At 40.7% G+C, this 26,191-nt stretch overlaps 1 protein-coding gene across 9 annotated transcripts in view; it reads right to left on the bottom strand.

Annotated features, from left to right (window-relative positions):
• UPF2 (UPF2, regulator of nonsense mediated mRNA decay) overlaps positions 1 to 26,191 on the bottom strand; it is a 126,833-nt gene that overhangs the window by 88,476 nt on the left and 12,166 nt on the right. For all 9 annotated transcript variants that reach the window (XM_025202318.1, XM_006022148.3, XM_006022144.3 and 6 more), the window contains 5 exons: positions 24,747 to 25,123; positions 22,246 to 23,025; positions 13,251 to 13,411; positions 11,516 to 11,713; positions 9,405 to 9,554 (listed from right to left, as the gene is read on the bottom strand). In XM_025202318.1, coding sequence (XP_025058103.1) covers positions 9,405 to 9,554; positions 11,516 to 11,713; positions 13,251 to 13,411; positions 22,246 to 23,025; positions 24,747 to 25,105 — 1,648 coding nt within the window. In that variant the 5' untranslated portion in view covers positions 25,106 to 25,123. The remainder of the gene's footprint in view (positions 1 to 9,404; positions 9,555 to 11,515; positions 11,714 to 13,250; positions 13,412 to 22,245; positions 23,026 to 24,746; positions 25,124 to 26,191) is intronic.

Genomic DNA, 26,191 nt, shown 5'->3' with positions numbered 1-26,191 from the left:
GGCTGATCATGTTGAGAGAGTTAAGTCTTCCTGGGAACATATAGGCTGCTTACAGATGTAAAAAAGAAAAGGAAAAGGAAAAAAAAAAAAAAACACCCTACCCCCAGTTCTTTACTTTAAACTCCACATACCCCCCCATGCAGAGCCCAGCGCATGCCCACAATAGGCAGTGTGTTACTTGGACCCGGTTCACCAAACGTCTGTATAGATCAGGCACTTCAGTGGGGCTTTTTTGGTGCTTTTATCTAATAGCCGATTGAATCTGCTTGAGATAAAAGTATCAAAAAGCCCCGCTCAAGTGCCTGATCTATACAGACGCTGCGGAGTCGGCTTACCCCCGCCTCAGCCATCACAGTGGCTTTTCAGCCAAAAGCTACTGCCCCATCAATGGTTGTAAGAGCATTAACACTGAACTCTACCCTTTCTCTTTGCAGCCCCAGGGAGAAGCAACAACCATTTTGTTGGCTGTGAGTCTCAAGGACAGCTTGCTTTGTGCTATCCTGCTTCTAGTCCAGCAAAGAAAAAGCAGCTTCCCTGATTAAGTTATGCACCCCCATTCTGGAGGGCTGCTTTGTGGGGAGGCAGGAATGTGTTTGGTATGCAAGTAAATTTGGTATTTTCCTAGCACCTAGAGGTAAGAGGAAAGTAAGGTACAATATGTACAAAAGCAAAGGTAAAAATTGTTAGAGTACATTTTTACAAACTATTATTGGGATCATTATCAGAAAAATTCATCCTGGAACACTTATCTGTGGTCTAGGCAAGAAGTTATTAAATTTCCTCCTAGGAGTCCTATAAAATAGAAAGTGGCTTCCCCATAACTTGCCACTGAAGTCTAACCATGGGGTAGTAGCAAACAAAAATCATGTTTAAGCAAGAAAGCTTCTGCTAGCCCCTAACACAGGGGTGTTAAATACAGCCTGCAGGCCGGATCCAGCCTGCGGCGGCTCTTTGTCTGACCCACAGCAGGTCCCTCGGTCCCCTGGCCTAGGCACAGTCCAGCCGTGGCGTGTCCTGCCACCCCCTGGGCATGCAAACACAGCTGGGACAGCTCTGCAGCTGGATTGCCTTTCTAGCCAGCCCAGGTGGCAGACAGCTCGTTTCAGCTGTCACCACTGCTGACCCTAGCCCCAACCCTGTGTGCCCTGTGCCTGCTCCAGGCTTGCCCGCCCAGGCACAGCAGCAGCAGCATGGGACAAGAGCTGTTGTTCAGTGCAGGGCAGAAAGCGGCCCCTCCCCATCCCAGCAGTTCTCTGCTGTAGCTGCCCAGAGCCCACACCGGGCTGTCCTGCATCTCTGCTGCCATCACCACTGCCTCCGGGCTGTCCTGCGGGTTAGTGGTGGCAGCACAGAGCAGACGCAGGGCAGCCCAGTGCGGGCACTGGGCACCTGCAGCAGGGAACTCCCGGCAGCAGGAGTGAGAGGGGGCTGCTTTTCCCCAGTGCTGAGCAGTAGCTTTCATCCTGTGCTGCAGCTACCGAGCCTGGGCATGCGAGCCCAGAGCAGGCGTGGGTGCACAGGGTCAGGGCTCTGTGCAGATTCCAGCTGATCTGCTCTGGTGAGGGCAAGTCCAGAGCAGGCACGGGACAGCCAGGCACTGCATACTATTGGCTGTGGCGGGGAGCCACCGCAGGGCACGCAGGCTCCAGGCTGTTGCAGGGCAGGGGCAGGTGCGGTGCAGTGCCGACTGGCTCATGGTGGTGCACGCAGGGGCTGCCATGCACACCTCACCATACCCAATAACTCCACAACCGCACCCTCCCCTACACACAATCACACACTCCACAGTCACCACACCCACCCCCCACACCTCTTAGGGGAGCCTCGCTCACTACTATGTGCACACACCCCACCACACACACACCCCCAACCACTATCCCCCTCCACACATCCCCACAAACCCAGCATACCCACCCACACCCACACACCCTCCACATCCCACATACACACATTTCCACGGCCCCCCACAAACCCATACCCACCCCCCATACTCTTGTATATTGTAGGGGAGTGTGGGGGTGTAAGACCTCATTTTGAGCTATTATGCAATCACCTCTACATGCACCACACAAACACACACAACACAGGACAAAAATATTTTTTTTTAATAAAATTAAAACATTATTGTCACTGTTTGATTTTTATTATATAATTTTTTTTTCTGGTTCCAAGATGGCAAACCTCCTTCCCAAAAGCAGTATTTCTGAGGGCAAGGAGAGGAACTTCCAGGGGCAACGGTCAGGGGTTTAGAGGGTGGGACTTCTGGTCCCAAGATGATGACCAGGAGATGACAGGGCACATGTCAAGTGGTGGGGCTACCCTTGCAGTCCTTGACAGTTTGCCAAAATTCGTTAAGCGGCCCTCCACCAGAAATAATTGCCCACCCCTGCCCTAACAGGGTAGGAAGCTCAGAAGCGGCATTCAGAATTCCTCCACATTATCTGCCAACGAAACATCAGGCTAGCCCTGGTACCCATCTGTTGGTGTGTACAAGAATTACATATCAAATGATATTGGTGTACAAAGCAAATGTGGCATTCTTCCTATTAGTGATAAACAATAACTGGTTAATCAGGGGGTAAACAATAACTGGTTACTGGTGAGTTTTAAGGTAGCTGAGGAGTCCAATCCGTGCTCTGCCAGTTTTTCCACACACATGACAAGTGGTGCCTTGTGGGGGGCACAATGGTAAGCCAGGATGTTGCGCACTTTCCTTCCTCCTCTGCCATTTCTCGGCTTCCTGAGCAAGACAGTTCTCTTTAAAGTGGCCTGTAGCCTGATGGAGGGCGCATCACCATTGAGACCCGTTACCAGTCAACACTTCTCAATTTGTACGGATGATGCCACCCTTCTTAAGGTATGCTTTCAGGGTGTCCTTGTAGCGCTGTAGTCCTCCACAGGGCCTCTCACCATGACTCAGTTGAGAGAAGAGGACTTGCTTTGGGAGACAAATGTCAGCCACTTGCACATAGTGGCCAGCCCAGCAGTGTTGATGTTTCATGATCTTTGCCTCAATGCTGGTTATGTTAGGTGCAGAGAGGATGTTGGCATTAATGCACTGGTCTTCCCATCTAATGCAAAGGATCTTCCTGAGGCAACACTGATGATGTTCCAGGCGCTATAGATGGCTTTGATCTGTCACTCACGTCTCACACCCGTAGAGGAGCGTGGGGATAACCACTGCATTGTAGACCAGGATCTCAGTTTCTGTCCGCAGTTGTCAGTCAGCAAAGACATGACACAGTAGCTTTCCAAAGGATACACTGGCACAGCAAATCCTATGTTTGATTTCTACATCAAGACTAAGTGACTGGGAGAGGTGACTGCCAAAGGTATGGGAAATGCTTGACATTCTACAGAGCTACTATACGAAAGGTTAAAATCTGTGCCTTAAACTGTGACTGACTCTGTAAAAACTTTAAGTCCTGTGCCTAAAAATGGTTAAACCTGTCAGTAAATATCAATTTGTAACACTAGCCCATTCCTTGTAGCTGACACGACAAAATTACTAGCATTAAATTATTATCAACGCTGTATTTTTTCACATACAACACACCTTTCACCAAAAATTAGAACCCCAAAATTGGGGTGTATATGTTAAGCAAGGAAGAAGTTTTCTTCACTGGAAAAGAAACAAGACTGGAGATGATGTGCCCACCATGCAGATGTCAAGATGGTAAAGTCCTGTGTTAACCCTCTTACACCCACAGCTACTGGCTGAGCACTGTAGCTTGTACCTGAAGCAACAAGGGAGCCGCTGCCAGTATCTTGATGAGGTTTGTGACGTGGCAGCAACACTTCATTTACAGGAATTTATATAAAGAACTACCAGTCCTGCTACTGCCCTTACAAGGGTTTGGGACCTAACCTTGTATGAGAGAGTAAGGTCTGGAAACAGAGTATCCAGGAAGTGTAGCATCCCAGCAGGCTGGGTGAGGCAGCTGGCATCAGGAACTTCGTGGTGCCACAACTGCTGGACACTTCATATTCCATGTAGGACTTACTCTATATCACACAGTTGGCCATGACTCTGGAAAAATCTTTTTCTCCTATACTGTTCCTTCCAAAAATAAGGGGGAGAAGGGTGTTGTTTGCAGGCACATTGTATGTAAGAAAATATGGTATGTGGTTTATTACCTGGAAGAAGGTTCTAATAACCAAAAACCTTGCTATTTGTAGAACTGGCTGATTATATTACCATGAACTCTAGCCTGTAGGAAATGTTATGAAGCAGCCAAAGCAGAAATCACTGCACTGGGAGACCATGAGGATCCAACCAACATCAGTAATCTCCAAAATGTCTCTTCGACCCAGAACTGCATTACAAAAACTACATAAGAAAACAACAACACAGTCCCAGGTGGTGCTTTGCCCTCCTCACCTCATGTAGATTTGGGGGAAAAATGCAGAGGCCTCAGCTGGTAGAAAGCACCTAGAGAAGCGACTTGGGACATCCAGAGAATTTTTACAATTTTGGATCATGCTCTCTCTGCCCTCCGTTAACTGGCTATTTGCTACAGCACTGTCTGCCCACTCCTTCAAGCTCTTCACATCAGATTCAGTGCAGACAGAAGTGCAGCTCCCAGCTGCAACTCTGAACAATTTCTGCAAAGCGTTCCGAGTTGCAATGTTACCCGGGACCAAACAAGTTCAATGTTGGCTCCAGGGGAAAGGGAAATCTAGCTGCCAGCTGGGAGCCTGCAGCCAAGTTCCCATAGCAGTGGCCAGGGCTTGCTGTTTTCAGAATGGGAGGGGGGAAGGCACCAGAGGGAGTAAGTTCTTGGGGCTCCCCAACTGGTCCTGAAGGGTGGGTGGGTGAATCAGAGCCCGGGAGGGAAGAAAAGCAGAAATACTGAACTCGCCCCTCCTGCTCCCTTTCCTCCCTCCCATTCTGAAAACATCAACAAGCTGGGAGCTCTGCTGACACACGAAACAGCTTTATTCGATACCACATGCAACAACAGCAGATTTTCACCTGATTGGCCTTTTTTTTTTTTTTTTTTTTAAACGAATTGCAACTGTACACTTGTGTTTGGTCACGACTATAGACTACTTTCTGTGGCCAGATTGGGCAAAAATTGTCATTTCTGTCTGCACCCATTCACTTTCCCCTGCCCCCAATAACTCTCTCCTCCCTTATCCAGTGTCTCTTTCCTTCCATGTTCCCTTGCCCTTCACTTTGCCCCCCATTTCACATATCTTTACCTAACTCCACAACTCCCCCTACCAAATTAAAATGAAACTAATTCCATTTGCCTTCATCAAGGTATTCATTCCTATTTTGTGCTATCCCCTCCCCCACCATGATTGTCTGTTCTCTTTACAACGTTAGCTTTTGGGAGCCAGGAATGCTACTCTGCATTTATACAGTGCCTTCCACAACAGGGCTTCATTTTCATTGATCCTGGGATACTATATTAAGTAATAATAAAATCAGATTACAGAACGTCACACCTAGGGGCTAGGAAGGAAAAAGCAGCTTCCTAGGGCAAGGTCACATTTTAAAGCTGTCAAACTGTATTTGGCTACAGAATAAAACTAAAAAGCAACTTCTTAGTTGAAAACAAGACACAGAACTTACAAAAATCTGTAAGTTTTACATCACTTTCCTTAATTTCATCTCATAGTTGGGGCTAACAGCACACTTAGTGCATTCACTGGTTCACAAAGTATTTCATTCCTCTGTATTGTTTGAAGCAAAAGTGATTCTTACAGTTTCTTTTCTTAAATATCCCTTCATCCCCGTCACGTCTCAATACTAAGATGCTTACTTTCTTAAATCTTGAACTAACAATTATTACTGTAAGCACTATTAGTGGTGGGAAGTTTAGGTTAGATATTAGGAAAAACTTTTACTTAGGAGGGTGGTATAACACTTGGAACAAGTTACCCAGAGAGGTGGTGGAATCTCTGTCCTTGGAGGTTTTTAAGATCCAGCAAGACAAAGCCTTGGCTGGGATGATCTAGTTGAGGCTAGTCCTGCTTTTGAGCAGGCGGTTGAATTAGATGACCTCCTGAGGTCCCTTCCAACCTTAGTTTCCTGCAATTCTATGGCGGATCTATATTTTGGGGCCTGTACTTGGGACATTCTCTTCCTATCTTAATGGCTAGAAACAGAATAGTCACCAGTCGTATCTTGCTCAATTGTACATGCTTTAAAGGAGGGGTGACCAAACTGCAGCGCGTGTGCCGCAAGTGGCATGGACAGCTTCTATACGTAACGTACAGATCAGGGAGGGGTCAGGTAACAGTAGCAGATTGGGCAGGGAGGAAAAAGCAGGCCAGCGGATCAAGCAGGGAGCACAGGGCAAAAGCAAAAGGCAGAGCAGGCACGGCTTACAGGACAGGGAGCAGAGCAGCAGACTGGGAAAGGGAAGGGGATCAGAGTGGCACACAGGGAGGGTGTAGGGCTAATTTGTAGCATGTCTGGTGAAAAGGTTGGACCCTACCGCTCCCAAAGTTTTAGTCTGGTAAGCTTTCACTATTTCCCAACCTTTCTGTGCATCAGTAAGCTAGTTTTCACTACATTAAATCAGACATGTAGATTTATTTCTACTCTTCTGTCCCCACCTGCACTCCTAAAATACTCCCAAACTGCTGAACTTTACTGCTGTTTTTTTTTCTCGCGTTCTTAGATTCTCACGTTTTATGAGGCTTCTTTTGCTTCAATTAATTTCTACTTTCCATTAACCAAGCTCTCTCTCTCTCAAAAAGAAAAAAGAAAAAAACCAGTGTCTTTCAGAAACAATCACTTAATCAAGTTAATGTAGCATCCATGACATTTTCTGGACAAAAAAAAGGAGAAATGATCACTAACTCAAGGAAATGAACTATTAGAAGAAAAATATGTTCCCACAAAAAACTAGCAGTTGGCCATGACACATTGCTAAGTACTGATATGACTAATCAAACACTGGAGAAGATTCTCTCACATAAATGCACTTATCTGATGAAAATGTGTGACTCATCTTCCTTTCATAGGATACCTACATCAAACAGAATACTCTAGGATAGTGATGCCCAACCTTTCTGCCCAGCGGGCAGACCAGTCTGTCTGTGGCCAGACAGACCAGTCGGCTGTGACCAGTCTGTCCATGGGCCAGATCCAGCCAGTGGTTCTGATCTGGCACCCAGGGTGGTCACAACAAAGCCTTATTTGGCCTCATTGGGGGAGGGGGATGGGGGGACAGGAGGAGGCATGACCTGGCCCTGCGGTATGGGTAAGGGGTGGGAAGAGGTGAAGGTCAGGCCCAGCTCTGACCTTCCAGGGAGTGGGAAGGGTGAGAGGAAAAGGGGGCATGGCCCACCCCTACAGGGGGCATGATTTGGTCCCAACCCAGCCCTGCTGGGAGGTGAAGGGGAAATCTGGAAGCAGGGGTGGGGAAAGCAGGGGCAGGCAAACAGCTGTATTGCCACTGCTTCCCCACTGCCAAATTTCCTGACCCATGGTGGGTCCCATGAGCCAGATGCCATGGTTCTGCGGGCTGCATCTGGCCTGTGGGCCAGAGGTTGAGCACCCCTGGTCTAGGAAATACCGAAAGCCCTTCTATGGCACCTGATTAGGGCTGACCACTTTCTTAGATGAAGCCCATTCTGTGTTAACAATATATTCTTAACCTTGTCCAGAAGCCTAGTGACAGGCTTCTTCCCTCCTCTGAATTCTGGGATGTCACACAAGTAGTGGGTCTTCATATGCTCATTGTTAAAATTCTTTGATACTGACAGAAACTCTAGCACAATACATCAGTAAATGCAGTGACGAGATAAAGGTGCTGAAGCCCATAAACAGCAGTTCCTAGCTCGCAGCATAACTATTCAGCTCATAAAAGAAAGAGGAAGGGCGCGTCTTCCTTCCTGCTGCCTGGCTAGCCCACAGAAAACATTAGGGGAAGTAAAGCAAAACTTTTTTCAGCTAAATGAGCAAAATGCAGATTATGATTGTTTGACAGATATGCTGTAAAGAAAGGGCCTTAAGACCTGATTACTATTTCTAGGCTGGTGAAACACCACAACAGCTAGCTGGGTATCTTTTTCATAAATGGGAAGTTCCTGATACTGTAAAAGAAATGCACTGAAAGCTACCTTCAAAACAAAATTACTGTCTGAATTGATCCTGGCTCTAGCTCTCTTTAAAAAAAATAAAAAACTGATGAGGTGTTACAGCCCAGTAAAGACTTGGACACTGACCCAAACTTCTCCAGCACCCTGATATTAGCCAAGTACAACTCATTCCGTCTCTTCATTGGCACAACCAAATGATTAGGTAACAGAACTCAGGATAACCTTACTAAAGTCCCATTTGTCTGAAGCCATGGAGTTTACTGGCCACAGATGCAAGCCTAATACATGAAGGCTCTACACTATTAAGAGAAATCTGGGGAATCAACTTCCCCACCAAAAACAAAGAGCAGCAGTTGCATCTGCCTCTGGAAACATGAAGGATCGCAGTGCACACTCCTCAAATCATTGGGGCATACTGAAAAGGTCATCAGCTGGAGAAAGAAACAAACGGAAGACATGATTTTTCTTTGCCATCTTAACTCCAGATGTCTGGTTCTACCTTCCAAAAGGTTTCAGAAAAAAACTGGTGACACTAGAAAGCTTATATGCCACAGAATATCAGACTATATAGAAATCACCTGGGAGAAATCTGTTTTACTGCCTTTTTACTCTTGCCATCTCTGTGGAATCAACATTGCTACAAGGGGAAAGCACGTGCTAGATTCTATTCCTTCTTGCACATCAATATCATGACTGCTAAATCCCACTCCATTTCATCTACATCAATTTAGTGAAGTCAACATGTAATGCTGAAAGAATACTTATTACCAAATGATGATAATGCATGCACAAGGAGGAAAGCAGCCTGACTCTCAGATTTCAAATTTGATTTGCAAGTTTAATGTCTTTTTATTTATAAACCGAGCAACACATGATAAGAAAGAGCCCTATGTGCTATGTTTTAGAGTCATGTTTCAGACTAGAATTGCGTTTATATCTAACCTTTTCTCAAAACTTACTGAATACTCAATACTACAGTAGTAAATAAACCTCAGTAGTAAGTAGTAAAAAACAGAATTTATTACAGCTCACCACACAAACCTCAGATTTGTTTCCTAAAAGCTCCTTAATGTGCTAGCTGAAGGACAAAAAAGGTACTATTCCTTTCCAGTAGCTGAATTGGTTGCTTAACTAGTATGTGAAGAATGTCTTAAGAACATCCACCAGGAACATTAGGATGAAGAAAGAAGAGGATCTTGCTTAAAAATGCTTCCAGTTAACTAGAGTTCCCTCCAAAAAATAATCTCAAAGTAGATATTAGGCACTGGAACAATGCCACATCCAAAGAAAAACTAGAAAATATTGCAATAACCCTAAAAACATTTTTCAAGTATCCTTTTTACCTTGTTCATCAAGAAGCTTCTTTGTTAGATCTTCTGCCTCATCTCCGCAGTCTAACTCAAGCGGATCATCATTAATGTCCATGTTCTCCAGCTCCAATTCCAAATCTTCAGTACCAGACACTTCTTTATTATCTTTGGCATCTTTGGACTCTATTTCAAAGAAAGCAGACATTTCAATTCAATAATACTATGCAATGCAAGGATATGTAAATTATGGTTTAAATAACATAAGGACTGTTGTAATATCCCCGTCTCTCCAGGATCATTTCTTATGTTTTCATTCTCTTGTAGAAAGATGTACACTTCTCTTCTAAGAAACATTTCCGTTCTATTTGGCCACTTGACGCTCTCTACTACCTTTTGTGTCACTCCAATCATGACTGGAATGGTCTTGCTCCTTCACCTCCTCCTCTGATGTGCATCTTTTAAGAGTGTTTTGGTTTGCTCTGAACTGTCCTTCACATGCCTTCATTGGCTCAGGCTAAGTTTGTCTGGTGCTCTACACCTATCTTACTAGATGTTTAATTGCACTGTGCACCATGATGTAAACAACAGAACAAGACATTCAAAAATCACTTCAACTTAAATCTGAATAGGACTTGAGATCCTCAGATGAAAGGCACCAGGAAAAAGTATTACATTTGAATGTCCAATGCTTTGTGCATTCGATTTGGGAGTACACATGGGATACTCAAAATGCTGGATGCATGTGTTTACACGCAAAATTTTGAAAGACTGGCACTTTATGGATAAAGTAAAGTTTCCTTTAGTTAACATGTGTAATGCATGACACCTCTTTGTTGTTCTATTTAATAGAATAATATTACGAAACGGATGCTGTTTTGTATGAAGAATGCAAAGCTAAAGTGCAATGAGACTTCCTAGGGAAAACAGCTATATCTTTCATGGAGATTTTGTAGTTACCATCTACTAAACCTTTCTGAAATGCGCACACAAAAGACCAAGCCCTAATCATCAACGAAAAACAAGTCGCTAAAAGTTGGAAATGGAGTCACAATCATATCCTTCAAAGAAAAACCATCTGGTATTGTGCTCTGTATTGTGCGGATTTGGCTAGCAGTATTATGCACGAAGTCATACAAAATGGTCCAACTGTTTTTGCCTGAACTTCTGACTCTCTGCAAGTGACACTACTGTATTTTTGTTTTGTTAAATAAAAATTAACCATAGCTAGAATTCTGAAAAAAACTCACCTACAGTATTCTCATAATCTTTCAGGGGTTGTTAGGCATACTGTAGCTAAAACCTTTAAATTTACAAAGCTTAAAATAATACTTGATAACTTAATAGTTTTCAAATAAAAATATGATGAAAGTTTCAAGAGGCACGTACTTTATATGTAAATAATTAAGAATAGTTTTCAGAGAGATGATGCGTTTAATTTAACCTCTAAAGAACAGTCAACACATTTGAGTTCCTTTCCTAATTGATATTTTTCATTTCATAATCATAAATAAAGTACTTAGCTTTTGCGCTTTAGGTTCTATCTATACTACAAAAAGTGTCCTTATGCACCAAGACATCTTTCTAGCATTTTTCCTTGAGATAGAGGTGAAAACTAACTGTGCCTTAGCTATAAAGCTAGTTAAAATCCATCCCAAGTAAGGGGGGGGGGGGGGGTGGGCCTCAACTTTAATTAGCTACACAGGGGTTAGGAATTAATCATGGCCCATCTCCACTATAAGTTTTCTCCAAGATAGCTGCCTCACATATTTATTCACTCACGTCAGCAATCTCAGCATTTTTTAAACTGCGACCAATATACGCTTTCTTTCCATTGACAATATAACTATAGTCTCTGTTCTTTTATATGAAGGTGGATACAGTAATACCTACCCATACATATTAAGCACATTTAGACTTGCTGATGAAATGAACTGGTTTCACTTTCCATCATTATAAAAAAAACCCTCATATTCAGATGATCTACTTGGCAATTTCTCCTGCACAAAATCATCCATCCTATAGTAGTGTTCTGTCTATTATATCAATTAATAATCAGTCTTTAGCTGAAGTAATTATTTCTACCAAGTGTGCTTAAATGTTGCTGTTCTAGACATTTTTTCTACCCATTTTCTCCCATGTTTTACCTCTAGATTCCTCCTTACTGGGATCCTTGCTCTGAGAATATTTTTCATTATCTTTAAACAAGATGGCTGGCACAAAAGCTTTCAGATCAATAAGGTTCTCGTAGAAATTTCGTGCATCTTCATCTTCCCAGATGCCCCCTTCCAGGTCATATTCTCCTGGTTTGCCTGGGGTAAAAATGTCAATGCCAGGGCCATGCTCTGGAATCACAGAACGTATAAATCATTACCAAAATACTCATATCAAAAAAGAATTATGTTAGCAATAAATATATGCACATGGATTGCAGATCTTTTCATTGTAGAGACAGATTGACAGTAAACAATTTATTTAAAAAAAAAAAAAAAATAAAAGTTTCCTTATCTATTCCTAGTACCACCTTGGGTTACTAAAATTGGCCATATTTTCCAGGACATTCTGAGGATAATCTCGTTCAAGAACAATTCAAACTGAATAAAATTACAAAGTCATACTGCATCATCAAGAACAGTTTTCAGAATGTATCCACATCAGCATCATTTATTAGGGAATGAAACTGTCAATTGCTAAACCTGTTAAATTTTGTGGAAAATAAGAAAATGCTTTCAAAGCATGGAATACTACACTGCTGAGGCAATACAGGTAGTGAAGCTGTATCAGTCATCATATCTGTCCTACCAAACATTCTTTTTAAATCTCAAGAATATGTTAGGACAAAGTTCAGGCATGATTCCAACAATCTATCTGTAAATATTACAGTTTAGCACTTGTTAAAGACATGGGCTCACTGTATACACAAAAAAAGTCTTCCATCACATAGGGAGGTCATGCATGGCCATCTAGTGGCTTATCTGACATCATGAAAAGTTTTCCTGCTTGTAATTTTCATTTAACCTGAAAATGAGGTCTAAGTTCACTGGAAAACTATATTAAATTACAAAGCTCTAAAATACACTAAAAATATAATAAAGAAACACAAAGCATCCCATACACCAGTTTGAGAACCAATTAAGTTATGAAATATTAAGATGAAGAAATATTGAAATCTCATCAGTGGAGATTTCCTGGTATGGTATGCTTAGGCTCAGTGACCCTTTGCCAACTGACATAATTTTGATCCAATGTGCGTTTCAGAAGCAATAAAGGCATTTTTTCCTTTGTTTTTAATTTCTGGCATTTTTTGGCTTAAGAAAAAACCTACCTGGTGACAATCAGCTTATAATCAAGCACAACATTCTGTTTTATAAGTTATCATTTTCTCTTACTGTAAACCACCATGAGCCTCTTTTGGGATGGGCAGCATATAAATCGAATAAATAAATAAATAATTGGTAATAATTCACTGAAAATTCCATTTTAAATGCAGATTGTGTAATCTGCAGATTTCAATTATCTATCACATGCAAAATGGAATGACTAATTTAAACTAAAGCATATCTATGCATTAAAGTGATGAAAAGACCCAAGACATACACAACTTTGTTTAACTGACATCCATTACCTTACCACAAAGGTTAACTAGCTGATACCTATAATATCCCAATGTTAGTTAGTAATTTCCAAGTCAATTTTATTTATCTATATTTTATTTTCTGCTCTGCTGTACACTGAATTTCAAGATCCTAAACATTAAAAAAGGAAACCAGCATTAAGAAAGAACACAGATCCATGTGAGGGTTTAGCTTTTTTCCTCCCGTTAATAGAAAGCTCAGCACTGTGAAGCCCATAACACGTTTACCAAACCTAAAGAGGCCCTACCCTCTGGTGTTGGTTTATCTTGGGGAAGATCAGGCATATTTTCATCCAACAGATCAGCTAGAGACTGAGAGTTTGCCAACAACTTCTGATAGGACATTGCAAATTCTTCATACTGCTTGTGTCGATCTTCACTCAACTCTCCTTTAGAATGCAGAATACGCCTACAAAGATCAAATTTAAAAAAGTACAATCAGCCATTCAGTTTATTAAAGATATGGAACACCTGACAAAGATCTCCACTTAATAAATTCAGTCTTCCCTCAGGGAACATACACAGACACAGACATACATACTCTTAAAACAGCAGTGATGAAAGACAAAAGTATCAGAAATTTGGTTGAAACTATTTCCAAAGTTCAATAAACTAAACTTAGTATGGCCATGGCATCTTTATGGATAATGGAAAGAATCTCCTGGTTAAATGAGATTTTTTTTAAAAAGCAAAAAGCTTTTCCCCCTAAAATATTTTTGTAATGAAAAAGTTTTAGAGTTCAATATTTAACATAAATTGTTGAACCTGTATTAAAACAGAGTAAGACTGCTTTGAAGGTAATGACAATAGATTTCCATACTACTGATAGCAGCAAGAGGAAGGTTGTCACCAAGAGGCTCAGAAATGCAACTTTTAACAACCCATTTATTTAGCAGTTAACTCGGTAATTTCATAGATTGTAGAGTCGGAAGAGACCACAATGGATCATCATGTCCGCCCCCCTGCCCCTGGCAGAAAAGAGGACCAAGGTCAGATGACCCCAGCCAGGTGACTATCTAGCCTCTTCTTGAAGACCTCCAAGCTAGGTGATAGCACCACCTCTCTTGGAAGCCCATTCCAGATCCTGGCCATCCTTACTGTGAAAAATTTCTTCCTAATATCTAACCTAAATCCACTCTCAGCTAGTTTATGCCCTTTATTCCTAGGCACTCCCTGGGGCGCCCTAGTAAACAGCGCGTCACCTATTCCCTGTTGACCTCCCCTAATAAATTTACAGGCGGCCACAAGATCTCCCCTCAGCCGTCTCTTGTGAAGGCTGAAGAGATTCAGCTCTCTCAACCTCCCCCCCGTAGGGTCTATCACAAAGGCCAGTAATCATGCGAGTGGCCCTCCTCTGGACCCTCTTCAGATTCCCCGCGTCCCTCTTGAAGTGTGGCGCCCACTTGAGCAGACATCCTTGAAATAAAGTGCAGTGCGGTGTACTCGTGTATGTTCTGCCTTCTCTTGTACTACTAAAATGTTAGCTTTTAAGCACAGATGGTTTTTTAAATGTTATTTTTTATTAAAAATACATTTTCAAATGAAATATTCAAGTTAGAAAGAGTATGATGCACTTATCACACAAATTTTAGGAAGACATGCCAACCAAAGATATTACAGTTCCCTTTTCTCATTAGAAAACTACAATTAAGTCTGAAAAAAGGAAAAAAAAAAAGATTATGAACCACGTCTTCAAACAAACAGTTAGCAGCTTGAGAATAAACCCTCATCTCCCAGTAAGGAAGTACAAAAAAAAGGCAGATGAATCAAAAATAGCACCTATTAACCACTTGTTCAAAAAAAATGGAGCTATGCTCACTTAGCACCCACTTAAATCTTCACTCGCTGATTTCTGCACATCCTCTCTATTCTTTGGGTGGATAGGAAGAGAAATGTAGACAAAATGTTGCTCTCTCAAAATACAGTTGCCATGGTCATTAGGCAGTAGCATTAAATAATGCTCACATGGTACCTTAGGGACCAGACAACATTTATACAGAAGGAAAAAAAGAAAAGTTACTCTGTGCAGTAAGACACCATGAGTCTGGAAGAAGATTAGATAAGCAAGTCTACAGAGCACCCCTCCCCACCAAGCTTCAGTTTATTTGGAGAAGAAAAAATTAAAGGTAGAAGGAAAACTCAAAACATGCCATTTAGCTTATATAGGACAAATGCTTGTAGAACAACTATAAGTGTGCCAGTGAAGGTAATCAAGGCAAGATAGGCATTAACACATAGAACCACTTGTTCCACTCCTGTCGAGGGGAAGAAGCTGGCATCCCCACGATGTTCAATGCTGGAACCAAACTACACACTGACTTCACACCAGAACCAGACTATAGATAGCAACTGGCAAAAATACCAGCCTTAGAGCTCTAAATCATGCCACAAATCCACCTCAAATACCGAAAGGAAATTATTGCTCCTCCCCTTCCTTTTTTTTGGTTTGTAAGTCCATTTCTGTTCAGACATACTGCCCGATTTGCAGAAACTTTGAATGTTGCAGAAGAATATTTATTTTTTAAAACAGTTCTTATTGAAAAGTTTATGGTCAACTAACACTAGATTTTGTAAACACTCAGTTGCCTGGGAAAAAAAACAACAACCCCCACGCAACCCCAAATTGGGGATCAAATGTGAGAGTGTAACTTTGAAAAATGTGCATTACACTTTATGCTGTCCTGATTTGAAAGTATCTTTAAATCACATTTTTACGTAGCATCGCTACTGTGCATAGCATTTTCAGATTCCCCTGAGGCTCTGGATCTGAGGAGTGACAGCCTAACATAAAGATTTGATTTGAAATTAAAAATGATGTCTCATAAAAGTCACTATTTTTTAAAGATAATTTACCTATCTTTATCATCTCAGGTGTCATTGATAAAAAAAAAATCCTAATTCTCCAGCTTCCTTGGGTTTTTTTAAATTCACTAGGTTCAGTTGCTATCCTTCATTTTTAGGTTTCTTGTATAGATACAAGCAATGATGTCAACATAGTCCTAAAATAAATTATTACAACCCAGATAGTGCCTCTAACATAGATGCATCTCACAACTGCTCATGATCTGATCTAGAAGCACAAACTGACCACGAGAGCACTTCCACTCTTCTGCCACCAAGAATCTTTGCTTATGTGAGCAGAGTTTTAACTTACTACAGTCGGATTCAGCTTCTACTCCTCGTGATTAGACTAAAATAGCACCTGTAAAAATTACAAAGCATTCAAGCATGCATGGCAGGCAGGGGGGGTGATGGGAGAGGAGCAAGATTAATCAAAACAGCACTATTTAAAGGTATAATGGGCCTGGTATATGTGGGTCTAGAAATTAACATTTCATATTACCAGACTGTACCATTTATTTCTAGCTACCTTGGCTCATAAAATTTCAGATTTAAAAAAACAAACAACCAAAAAAAACTTCAGAGATACTGTTGCAAACTCCTGTGCCCTGAAGGTGCCACAGAGTATCACCAATGTTAACACTGTTAGGTATGCACAGGTGATTCACAAGATAAACCCAGAGATTGCAAATTGAAATCCATATAATTGTGGTCTTTCTGAGTTCTTTGCAACAGAAAAACTAAGAGCTGGCATTTTCCAAGGGGTACCTCAAGTTTATCCCAGGGTACCTTCAGTCTAAAAAGACTGACAACCACTGCTATAAGTTCTGCACAAGATGGGATACAGGACTGTCCCACCTATACCTTCCTTTGTCCTTGATATTCTCCCTCTTACCCCAGTAGTTTATGGTGACTGGAGGGTCACACTGAAGGGTAAGGATTGACCTCTTCATCCAGAATCACTCTAGCTATACAACCTGTTACACATGACCACAGACGACACATGGGCTAGAAGGCAACTGTGAACTAGGCCCAATGTTCATTTTCACAACAAAGGCAACACAGTTTTCTTTTATCTAGTAATCCTCTTTGATTTGTTTCATAGTAGTTTGAATGGTGTTTTGGGGATAATACTGACTGGTTGTTACCACAGACAGGCACTGTTCAAAAACTGATTCAAAACACAAAAGCCAGCTATGTTCAGTAAAAGGAGGTCTCCATAACTCCTAGAACAAGCTGCATGACTCTGTTCATCATCCCCAATTTTTAACAACAAAAAAAACTGCACAACTGCATGCTCTTGAGAATATCTTTTTCCTAACGGCTAATAATGGGAAATAAATTTCCAGGCAAGAATAAGAGCTTTTGTGTTTCATCCAGGTAGATTTAAACAGTTTAAAGAAAATCCCCTCTCCTACATAAGGGGAGAGAGGAGATCAGCAGAAGTTTTGCTTGCTGGGGACCAAAACATCTAGAAGGCATTAATATGCCTTCAATAAAAGCTCAGTAATATTTTCAGCAGCTGTTTCCTGCCACTTGCACCCTCGATTATGAGAGGTGACAACTACCCAAAGCATGAGCTGGCGTGAAAGAAAGAGATATCAGTGGCTCTACTCAAGGATATGCATCAATCAATATGAGGCCTAAGAGCTCAGGTTTGTTACACAAAGACCAAGATGACATTGTCATGTGAACAGATCTGTTCAATTAACAAGATTTTATTAGAGTTAAATATACTGCTGCAGTTTTGAAAACCCAAACACTGTAGCCTTTGGCTAGCATGTGAGGACTAAAAACAAAAACAAAACTAGCCAGGAACAGACCATAATGGAAATAAACTTTGATGAAATATTTTAAAAATAAATTAAATACCTGTGAAAAGAATAAATTTGGTATCTTGAAGGATTCTGTTTAACACACAATTAATAAGTATATTTAATGCAGCTTATTTTTGTCATTCCTTTAACTATTTCATAAAAAACAATAAAACCTTTCATTAACTTACTAGACACTATAGGTTTTATTGATTTCCTAGGACTCATGAATGAAGTGTTTTATTACAGCATTGTTTTATGCTATTTACACGTTAGCAGTAAATGAACATGATCTCTTTGACAATAAACACTGCAGCAGTTAGGGACATTTTCATCTTAAACATTTTGAAAGGAAGAATCCAATTGGTTGAAAACAAATTTTCAATTATATTGAGCTAGTCTGTAAATATATTTGGGAGTCAGAGCACAGTATTAAACTGTTTATATGCTTCCTTGTTCATTTACAAATGCAATAAACCTTTTAAAGGTGTGCTTCACTCAAGTGCCACCCAGACACAAAAAAAAGCTTAAACAGATCACCACACTTGAATTGAACTCAAGTTGGACAGCTCCTCAAAAAGACTGGGTTAATTGCACACTAGCATAACTCTTTAGCTGTTAGTAAAGCAGGTCATGCTTTGAATATTACACAGAAGTAGTAGATCTGCTGAAAGTGCCATTTTTACAGCCACATTAAAAGAAAAAGACCAGATTCTATGCTCAATTCTAGTACATGTTCAAACTTTTCACTAGCCAGAATTTGGTCATGCCTTGCAAATCTAACGAGCTTGTTCCTAGTATAGCTATAAATGTGCTAACCAAGTTAAGCAGAAATAGGCTTTTCTCCAATACAAAGGCAAAATGCAACTATTTTAAAACCCAAATATTTAAACAAAAAGTTATCACCAAATGAATCTAAATGATCCTGCAGAACACCTCAGCACCAGAACAGAGTCCTGCACTCTAGGTTGTATAAACGAACATATTTAAAGCATCAAAACCTTCACAGATTTCTCTCTCTCACTCTCATTTTAATTCTCAACTTTCTTTGTACCGGGGGGGGGGGCCACGGCGCAGCACTTAGTTTCTCATTATATAGTTTTGGGTCTAGCATTCAATAGCAGCTGTGTAACTGAAAGACCTAAGTAGATGTTTACTAAACTATGCATCGATTCTAAGATAATGTATTTACATGAATCCAAGACAATTTTTAATTTAAGACTACCCCCTCAATAACCAGATTCATACATTTCTGATCATTTTCCATGTACAGAATCTAATTATTAGAGGGTCATCTTAAAATTTGTCCCCTGACCCTTGTGACAAGGAAAGCAGTGGCAGGTGGGCAAGCAGCCTGATCCTTGCGCTCCTCACATTGCTTGCCTTCCTTCCCCCTGGCACCAGCCCCCCTGCTACCGTCTCTCTGGCAACTTGCCTCCCCCTGATGCCCGCCCATCTGGCTGCTGGATAATTAAAGAAGGCATACAATTATAGATTCATAGATTGTAAGGATCTGGAAGGGACCTAGCAAGGTCATCATTTCCAGCCCCCTGCACTAGGCAGGAAAGACAACTGGGGTCTGGTGACCCCAGAGAGGTGACTGTCTAGTCTCCTCTTGAAGATTTCCCGGGTAGGCAATTGCACCACCTGTGGAGGGAGCTTATTCCACAGTCTGGACACCTTATATGTGAAGTTTTTCCTAGTGTTAAGCCTGAAATCGTCTTCCAGGAGGTCATGGCCATTACTCCTGGTTTTCCCCAAGGGTGCCCTGGTGAACAGCTGTTTGTCGAGCCCTTGATGTAGTCCCCTGATACAGCAGTAAGCTGCTACCAGGTCCTCTCTCAGCATTCTCTTTTTCAGGTTGAAGAGGCCCACGTCCCTCAGCCTTTCCTCATATGGCTTGCGGTGCAAGTCTCTGATCATACGGGTGGCTCTTCTATGGACTCTCTCAAGCTTCTCCACATCCTTGTTGAAGTGTGGCGCCCAGAACTGGACGCAGTACTCCAACTGCGGTCTCACCAGTGCTGAGAAATGCGGAAGAATCACTTCCTTGGTTTTGGTTAAAATGCATCAGTTGATGAATGCCAAAGTATTGTTTGCTCTGCTGGCTACAGCATCGCACTGACAGCTCATATTCATACTATGGTCTATGATTACTCCTAGGTCCTTTCAGTTGTGGCGCTAGTCAGTTTGGGGCCACCAAGCCTGGAAGTATATTGGGGATTGTTCGTCTCCAGATGGAACACTTTACACTTCTCAATGCTGAACTTCAACTGGTTCTGACTCACCCAACTTACCAGCCCGTCTTGGTCAGGCTGCAGACACAGGCAATCTTCAAGAGTGACCATGGTCCCCCATAACTTGGTGTCGTCCGTGAACTTGGCCAATGAGCTCTTCACCTCCACATCCAAGTCATTGATAAAGATGTTGAAAAGCACTGGACCAAGCACCAACCCCTGAGGGACACCACTGGCCACTTCTTGCCAGGATGACACAGATCCGTTCATTACAACTCTCTGGGTCCTACCCACCTGTCAAGCAGTTAAGCCCACAATCCTCCAATTTTCCTGTGAGAACATCATGGGATACCAAATCAAAGGCCTTTTGAAAGTCTAGGTATACAATGTTGACCTGTCTCTTATCCAGGTGGCAAGTTACCTGGTTGCAGAAGATGAGATTGGTAAGGCAAAACCTGTTCACGATGAAACCATGCTGGCTGTCATTCAGAATCTTACTTTCTGCAAGCCTACTGCACAGACTCCCTGGTGAATTTTTCCAGGATTTTCCCTGGGATAGAAGTTAAGCTAACTGGCCTATAGTTGCTTGGGCCCTCTCTCCTCCCCTTCTTGAAGATGGGCACAACATTGACCCTCTTTCAGTCTTCAGGGACCTCCCCTGAGCACCACAAGTTTTGAAAGAGTTTCACCAGAGGTCCCATGATGACTTCAGCCAGCTCCTTCAGCACTCTTGGATGACGTTCATCTGGTCCTGCTGACTTATAAATGTCTAATTTTTCTAATTAATCATGGACCAGCTCAGCATCTACAATAAGAAGGTGATCATTCCCAACACATCCATTCTGAACCTTATCTAGTATCATTTTCCCCTTAGTCCGGTGAAATACTGAAGCAAAGCGGTCATTCAGGAGTTCAGTGTTCTCCTGAGCGTCAGTAACCAGCTGTCCTGTGTTGTTAAACAATGGCCCCATGCTTAGAAGATGTAAAACATTAGATGGACTTGCCAGGTCTATTAAGCTCTGCTTAAATGAATATACAAATGCAGAGGATAAAAGGGGAAAGTCATAAATACTTAGGAAATCAAATCAGACCGAAATGGTAACCTAATTTTCCCTGATATTCTTCTTACATTTATCTTTGTCCCAGACTTAACTATAGCTACAACAGTTTACATAATAAAAGTTAACATCCATTAAATTACTTATATGGTGACACAGAAAAAAAAAGACAAGCACGCGCACACACTCTTAAGAAGTACTACTACAGAATCCAACTTATCCAGAGTATTTGCCCGATAGGGATGGGCCAGAACTATGACAAAGGCCCACGTTTCTCTCTTGCACCCATTAACAGCTTAGACTCAACATTAAAATTTGTTCATGCCAAAATTTTCTACTGCTTACATTTTCATCTGGATTTCAGACCTAAAAGACTGGAAATGTTTACATCTACGTTTTTTGGTATTGGATACTACAAACCTGTGCAGTTTGACTGAGTCCATGTTACGGAGGTAGCATTTTTACTTCAGGCTCTTATCAATATCTGAAAACAGTCACTTGCTTAACTCTGGCATTGGAATCATTCTAGGAATGCAAGAATTGCCACATCACGTCAATCAACCTACTTACAACCAGAATGACACTTCAGGACACTTAAGAGGAAAGTGGACAATTATTCATCAACATGTCCATGATGAAAATCTCTTTCAAGGTTAGGGTATTTAGGTAACCTAATTCCTGAAGTATGAAGGTTGATATTGTCCAATTTAATATCTGGAGTTCAAGTTTAAAAGGGAAAAGTAATTTAAGCCAATCTGACCTTGTAAACTCATATCTATTAAAACCTAAAGGATTTTTCTACTAAACTTATTTTTAACCCCTATATTCAGATCTTTACTGACAAGGTTGCCACAGAAAAAGTAAACAAAGAAAAGCCATGTTAGTATATGCTCCATAAGAAACAAGTGGGTGAGGAAGGAGAAATCAGTATGTGCTAAGTGGTAAAGGACTACATCATCTGGGAAAGAAATATTCATCTCAAGCTGCTAAGGAAATGTTACAAAAAATGGGAGTGAAAGAAAAAATTAAAACCAGGTGGAAGGGGTAGGGGGTTACTTAGCAGTTTTCTTTAAATATTTAAAATGAATACCTTATTATTTCTTTGTATTCAAAACCCTACATAAAATACCTTTCTCCACTGCTAGTACAGAGAATCTTCTGCAGAAGTACTTTTTCCCTCCCACATACAGCAAGCAAAAAACTTTTGTTTGAGGGTAAGAGCTGAAAAAAATCTAAACATTTTATGAACTCAACTGCTTTCTCAGTTAATGAAAAACAATGTTTAAATGTCACCTGTTTTGTCTCTCAATATTTTGTAGCTCCCTGTGGTCCCTTTTCAGGTGTTTGGTCAATGATGTAAAATATTCCTTCAACAAATTCTGGAAAGGCTGTTGTTTCTCTGGGCTGATTATCTCACTAGGAGGAAAACTCAGGTTAAACTTCTCTGCAGCATTTTTAACCTTCCTTGGTACCAAGCCAGCAATGTCATCACCACAATGCCGGCAAAAGCTTATAACCACAGAAACATGAGTGTGGGATTCTCGATCAGCGTTAATAATGTTTTTTAGCTGTTCATAAATTAAAGACAGACCTTCCTTGTCAGTGAAAATCCCAACTATTGTCAATTCTGCAATGAAACGTAAGTCAGTTCTTAGTTTGGTAATGTTGGGAGTTTTCTCCTCTTTCCTTGCTTCAAAATGCTTTTTCCAGGCCTGAAGTAATGAGGGAGCAAAATCAGCATAGCGCTGGTGAAATAGAGAACACAAGTGCACAGCACAGTTCACATCTGATATTTTGAGCTTTGCTTCCACAATAGAAGCTACAGCTTCTGCAATGTACTTGCTTAAATTGAGGCTATTAAAATCATGGGACAAGGAGTCTCTCTGTTGCTCTGTGATAGTTTTTAGCTTCTTAACAAAAGCTGTGTTCTTCTTCAGACTTGAGTCCAATCTGCTAAAGAAATTTTCCTCAGGGCGGCTGTCTGGTGCACTCTGGTTTTTGCTGCGGAGTTCCTTTCTTGCTTGATGGCGTTCCCAAGCCTCCTGATGGAGCTGATGTGCTTCCTCTTTTTCTCTAAAACAAAACAAAACAAAACTTTAAAAAATCTACTTATTTCCACTACAGGTTCCTGAATTTTTATAGATTAACAGTTCTAGGAACCATTTAAAACCAATGCTAATGCATCACAAGTTAATTCATTTTTCGGTTGTAATCTTGTCTTAACATTTCCCAATACTTATTACCTACTAGTAAACATCTAGCATGTTCTCTTAACATTAAGCAATTCCCAGTAATCCATGGTCTCACTAAATGGCAGGACTGCTTCTAACCTTTGCTGAAAATAAGCAAATACCACCCATGTAAAACATAAAAATGCCTGCAAAGTACTGAATGCTTGTTGATTAAAAATACTACACAGAAAAGTCCAAATACAAGAATCCTCCTTTTGGAGACTAAAATAGGTCAACTAGGGAACAGAATGCAGCTATATTATACAATTGTTTGGAGTAAGTAGCAGTCTGTATCCAATTGTATTTAAGTAGGCAAAAAGCATTCATTTAACCATAATTCTGGCCAAGACTGACATCCCTATCTTAGTGTTGTATTTTAAATGTAAAAATAAATTAAAAAAAAAAAATAAAAAAAAAAAAAATGGTCAGAATCTGGATTTTAATGATCATTCAAGAGATCATGCCTCTAACTCCACTGTGCCTCTTAATATCAGAGGACCATTTACTAAATCTAACACTACTTCCTATTGTGTCCTGTGTTTCCTTGCATATTTTCCACGCAAATTTCAACAATCCCTAACTCTTTATGAGAATTGTTTATAGATCACAGACCATTTCTACCACTTAAAAGTTTACAGCAAATACTTTTAAGACTGGTCTTGGGACTAAGACACGGGACTGAGAATAGGCACCAGCATATCTGGTGCCTATTCCCAAAGAGATATCATCTACGTCTACAAGCAAGACACTTAGCCTCTTTGTGCCTCTATTTTTTCACCTATTTAAGTGGAAGTAATACTTTTCTACCTCAATCAGATTTAGTGATGCTAAATTCAGTTATGTTTGTCTACAATGCTACAAACTCTAAACTAATGACAGTCCTAGCAATTCAAAGTAGAAGCTTGGATAAAAAAGTTATTAGGCAGGTGACTAACTGCCTTATTTTAGTTTCTCAAAAGACATGGTGGATATCACTTTGCATTTTATATAAATTCAAATAAGTGATACCCCATGAGATCAATACCTGGTAAGAGCAACAACTGCTTATCAGCAATATTTTCCCCAGCTACATATTCTGAGGATGCTACCTAGAACAGCAACAGGTGCTCGGACACAATATAGCTGCTAAGTGTTGACTGCTTGTGTTTGTAAGAGAATTAATGCAATTCATTCATTAAATAGAATCATACTGATCCTACAGCCATGACTTAGGCAAAATTCCCATTGAGGTCAACAGGAATTTTGCTTGAGAAAGGAAGAAACTACTAACCAAAATTAAAACCATAAAACAGTGGCTGCCTACTCGGCTACTACAGCACCCTGGAGTACCATAAGACCCTTTCAAGGACTCTGCCGCCAGGTCAAAGTGCCCCATGCACCTTGTATGGAGCCAGATCTGGGAGTGATGGCAGCAGGAGTGGAAGTTCCTGACTGCATTAAATTTATTGACAGAGATGGTGGCATCACCCTGGTTAAGAACCACTTTGGTAATCTGTGACAGTGGTTCTCAACTGGGGTGGTGCTAAACTCTGAAAAATTACTGCTGTAAACCATAAATCTTACTTCAGCTGAGCAGCTGCCTCCTCTTGCTGCCGTTTTACTTCCTCTTCTTGTTTCTTTTTCTCTTCCTCTTCAAGCTTTTTTTCTTCCTCCTCCTTCCTTTTCTGTTCCTCCTCAGCTTTTATTTTGTCGTCCTCCTTTTTCTTTCGCTCCTTGTCTTCTTTTTTCCTTTTATCCTCTTCCAGTTTTTTCTTTTTATCTTCAGATGTCTTTAGGGCCTCTCTCTTCATGCCAACCTTGACATCATCTTTTGGTTTCTCTCTACTGCTCACTGGTCGCCTTTCACTGAAGTCTTTATCTTTGTTATTTAATGAAGATTCTTTTTCTTCCATATTTGCTGGCTTTTTGCGCTCAGCTGGCATTATGTTATCCAGGCAAATCTATAGAAATACAGGAATATCACCATTTTTACTATACTATTAAAATACAAATTAGTTTTCATTGTATTTCGATATTTTCTAAGTTGTAATTTCTGTATAATACTTGATTTAAAACTGCACCATTCGGTTAAAATACTAAGTGAAATCAATGAAGGAAACTTGGTAAATAATGTGCATGCAACATGTACTAGTCTGTTACATTGTTCCCATTTCCCGAGGCTCAGGACAAGACGGAAAATGCTGTTTTGGCACAATCTAAATGTCTATAACAGCTTTTGGCATGGTTTACAGTACTCTTGTCAGCCTGAGATGTAAAGTCAGATAACTGTTTGAAGCTGCCATAACCTGAGCAAGAACAAGCACTCTAGTAATAATAATTTAAAAAAAAACCCCAAAAACCAACAACCCTGTCAGTGCCAAGAAACTGCTCAAAAAAACAACCCTACTTATCAAAGAAGGGCTTTCCTAAAATTCTTTCCCCTTTCTGCAACAAGCTGCAAAAAATATTTTACTGTCCATGCAATTTACCTTTAAATTACCGATGTATTAAATACCGTTCTGTATTTTTAGATCCTGAAGGATCCTACCTCCGATAGTGGAACATTTATACACTAACATCAGGGCCTCGATTTTACAAATGTGAATGTACGCGCTCACCTTTAGTCCTACTGTTACTACTCGCGTACATACGCTTAACCACATAAACACAGGCATTTGCAGAATTAGGATCAAGGGGAAAAGTTTAATATTCCTACTTATAGTAAATTATACTCTTACACTTCACTCTTTTTGCAATTCAAACTTTTAGGGAGTTGCTGTTAAATTAAAAATTTCCTAGACAATCTTTAGTTATTTTACTAACTTCAATTGTCAGGACTGATAAGTATTAAAAACAAATGACCATTAGACTTTTGTCTACCTTCTACCTGTCTGTTCATTTTAAGTCATGAAAACAAATAAGTCAGGTTTATGTTTCCGGTTTGAATGAAATGTCTGAACAATAAAAGAAAAGTTCCCTGGTTATTTTCATTCTCGTAATTATTACATTGGAAATGAATAAAGTAATAA

This window comes from Alligator sinensis, unplaced genomic scaffold (assembly GCF_000455745.1).
Source record: "Alligator sinensis unplaced genomic scaffold, ASM45574v1 scaffold1216_1, whole genome shotgun sequence".
Lineage (NCBI taxonomy): Eukaryota > Metazoa > Chordata > Crocodylia > Alligatoridae > Alligator > Alligator sinensis.
Note: the sequence above shows the minus strand (reverse complement) of the source record. Positions and strands in the feature narration are given on the sequence as shown.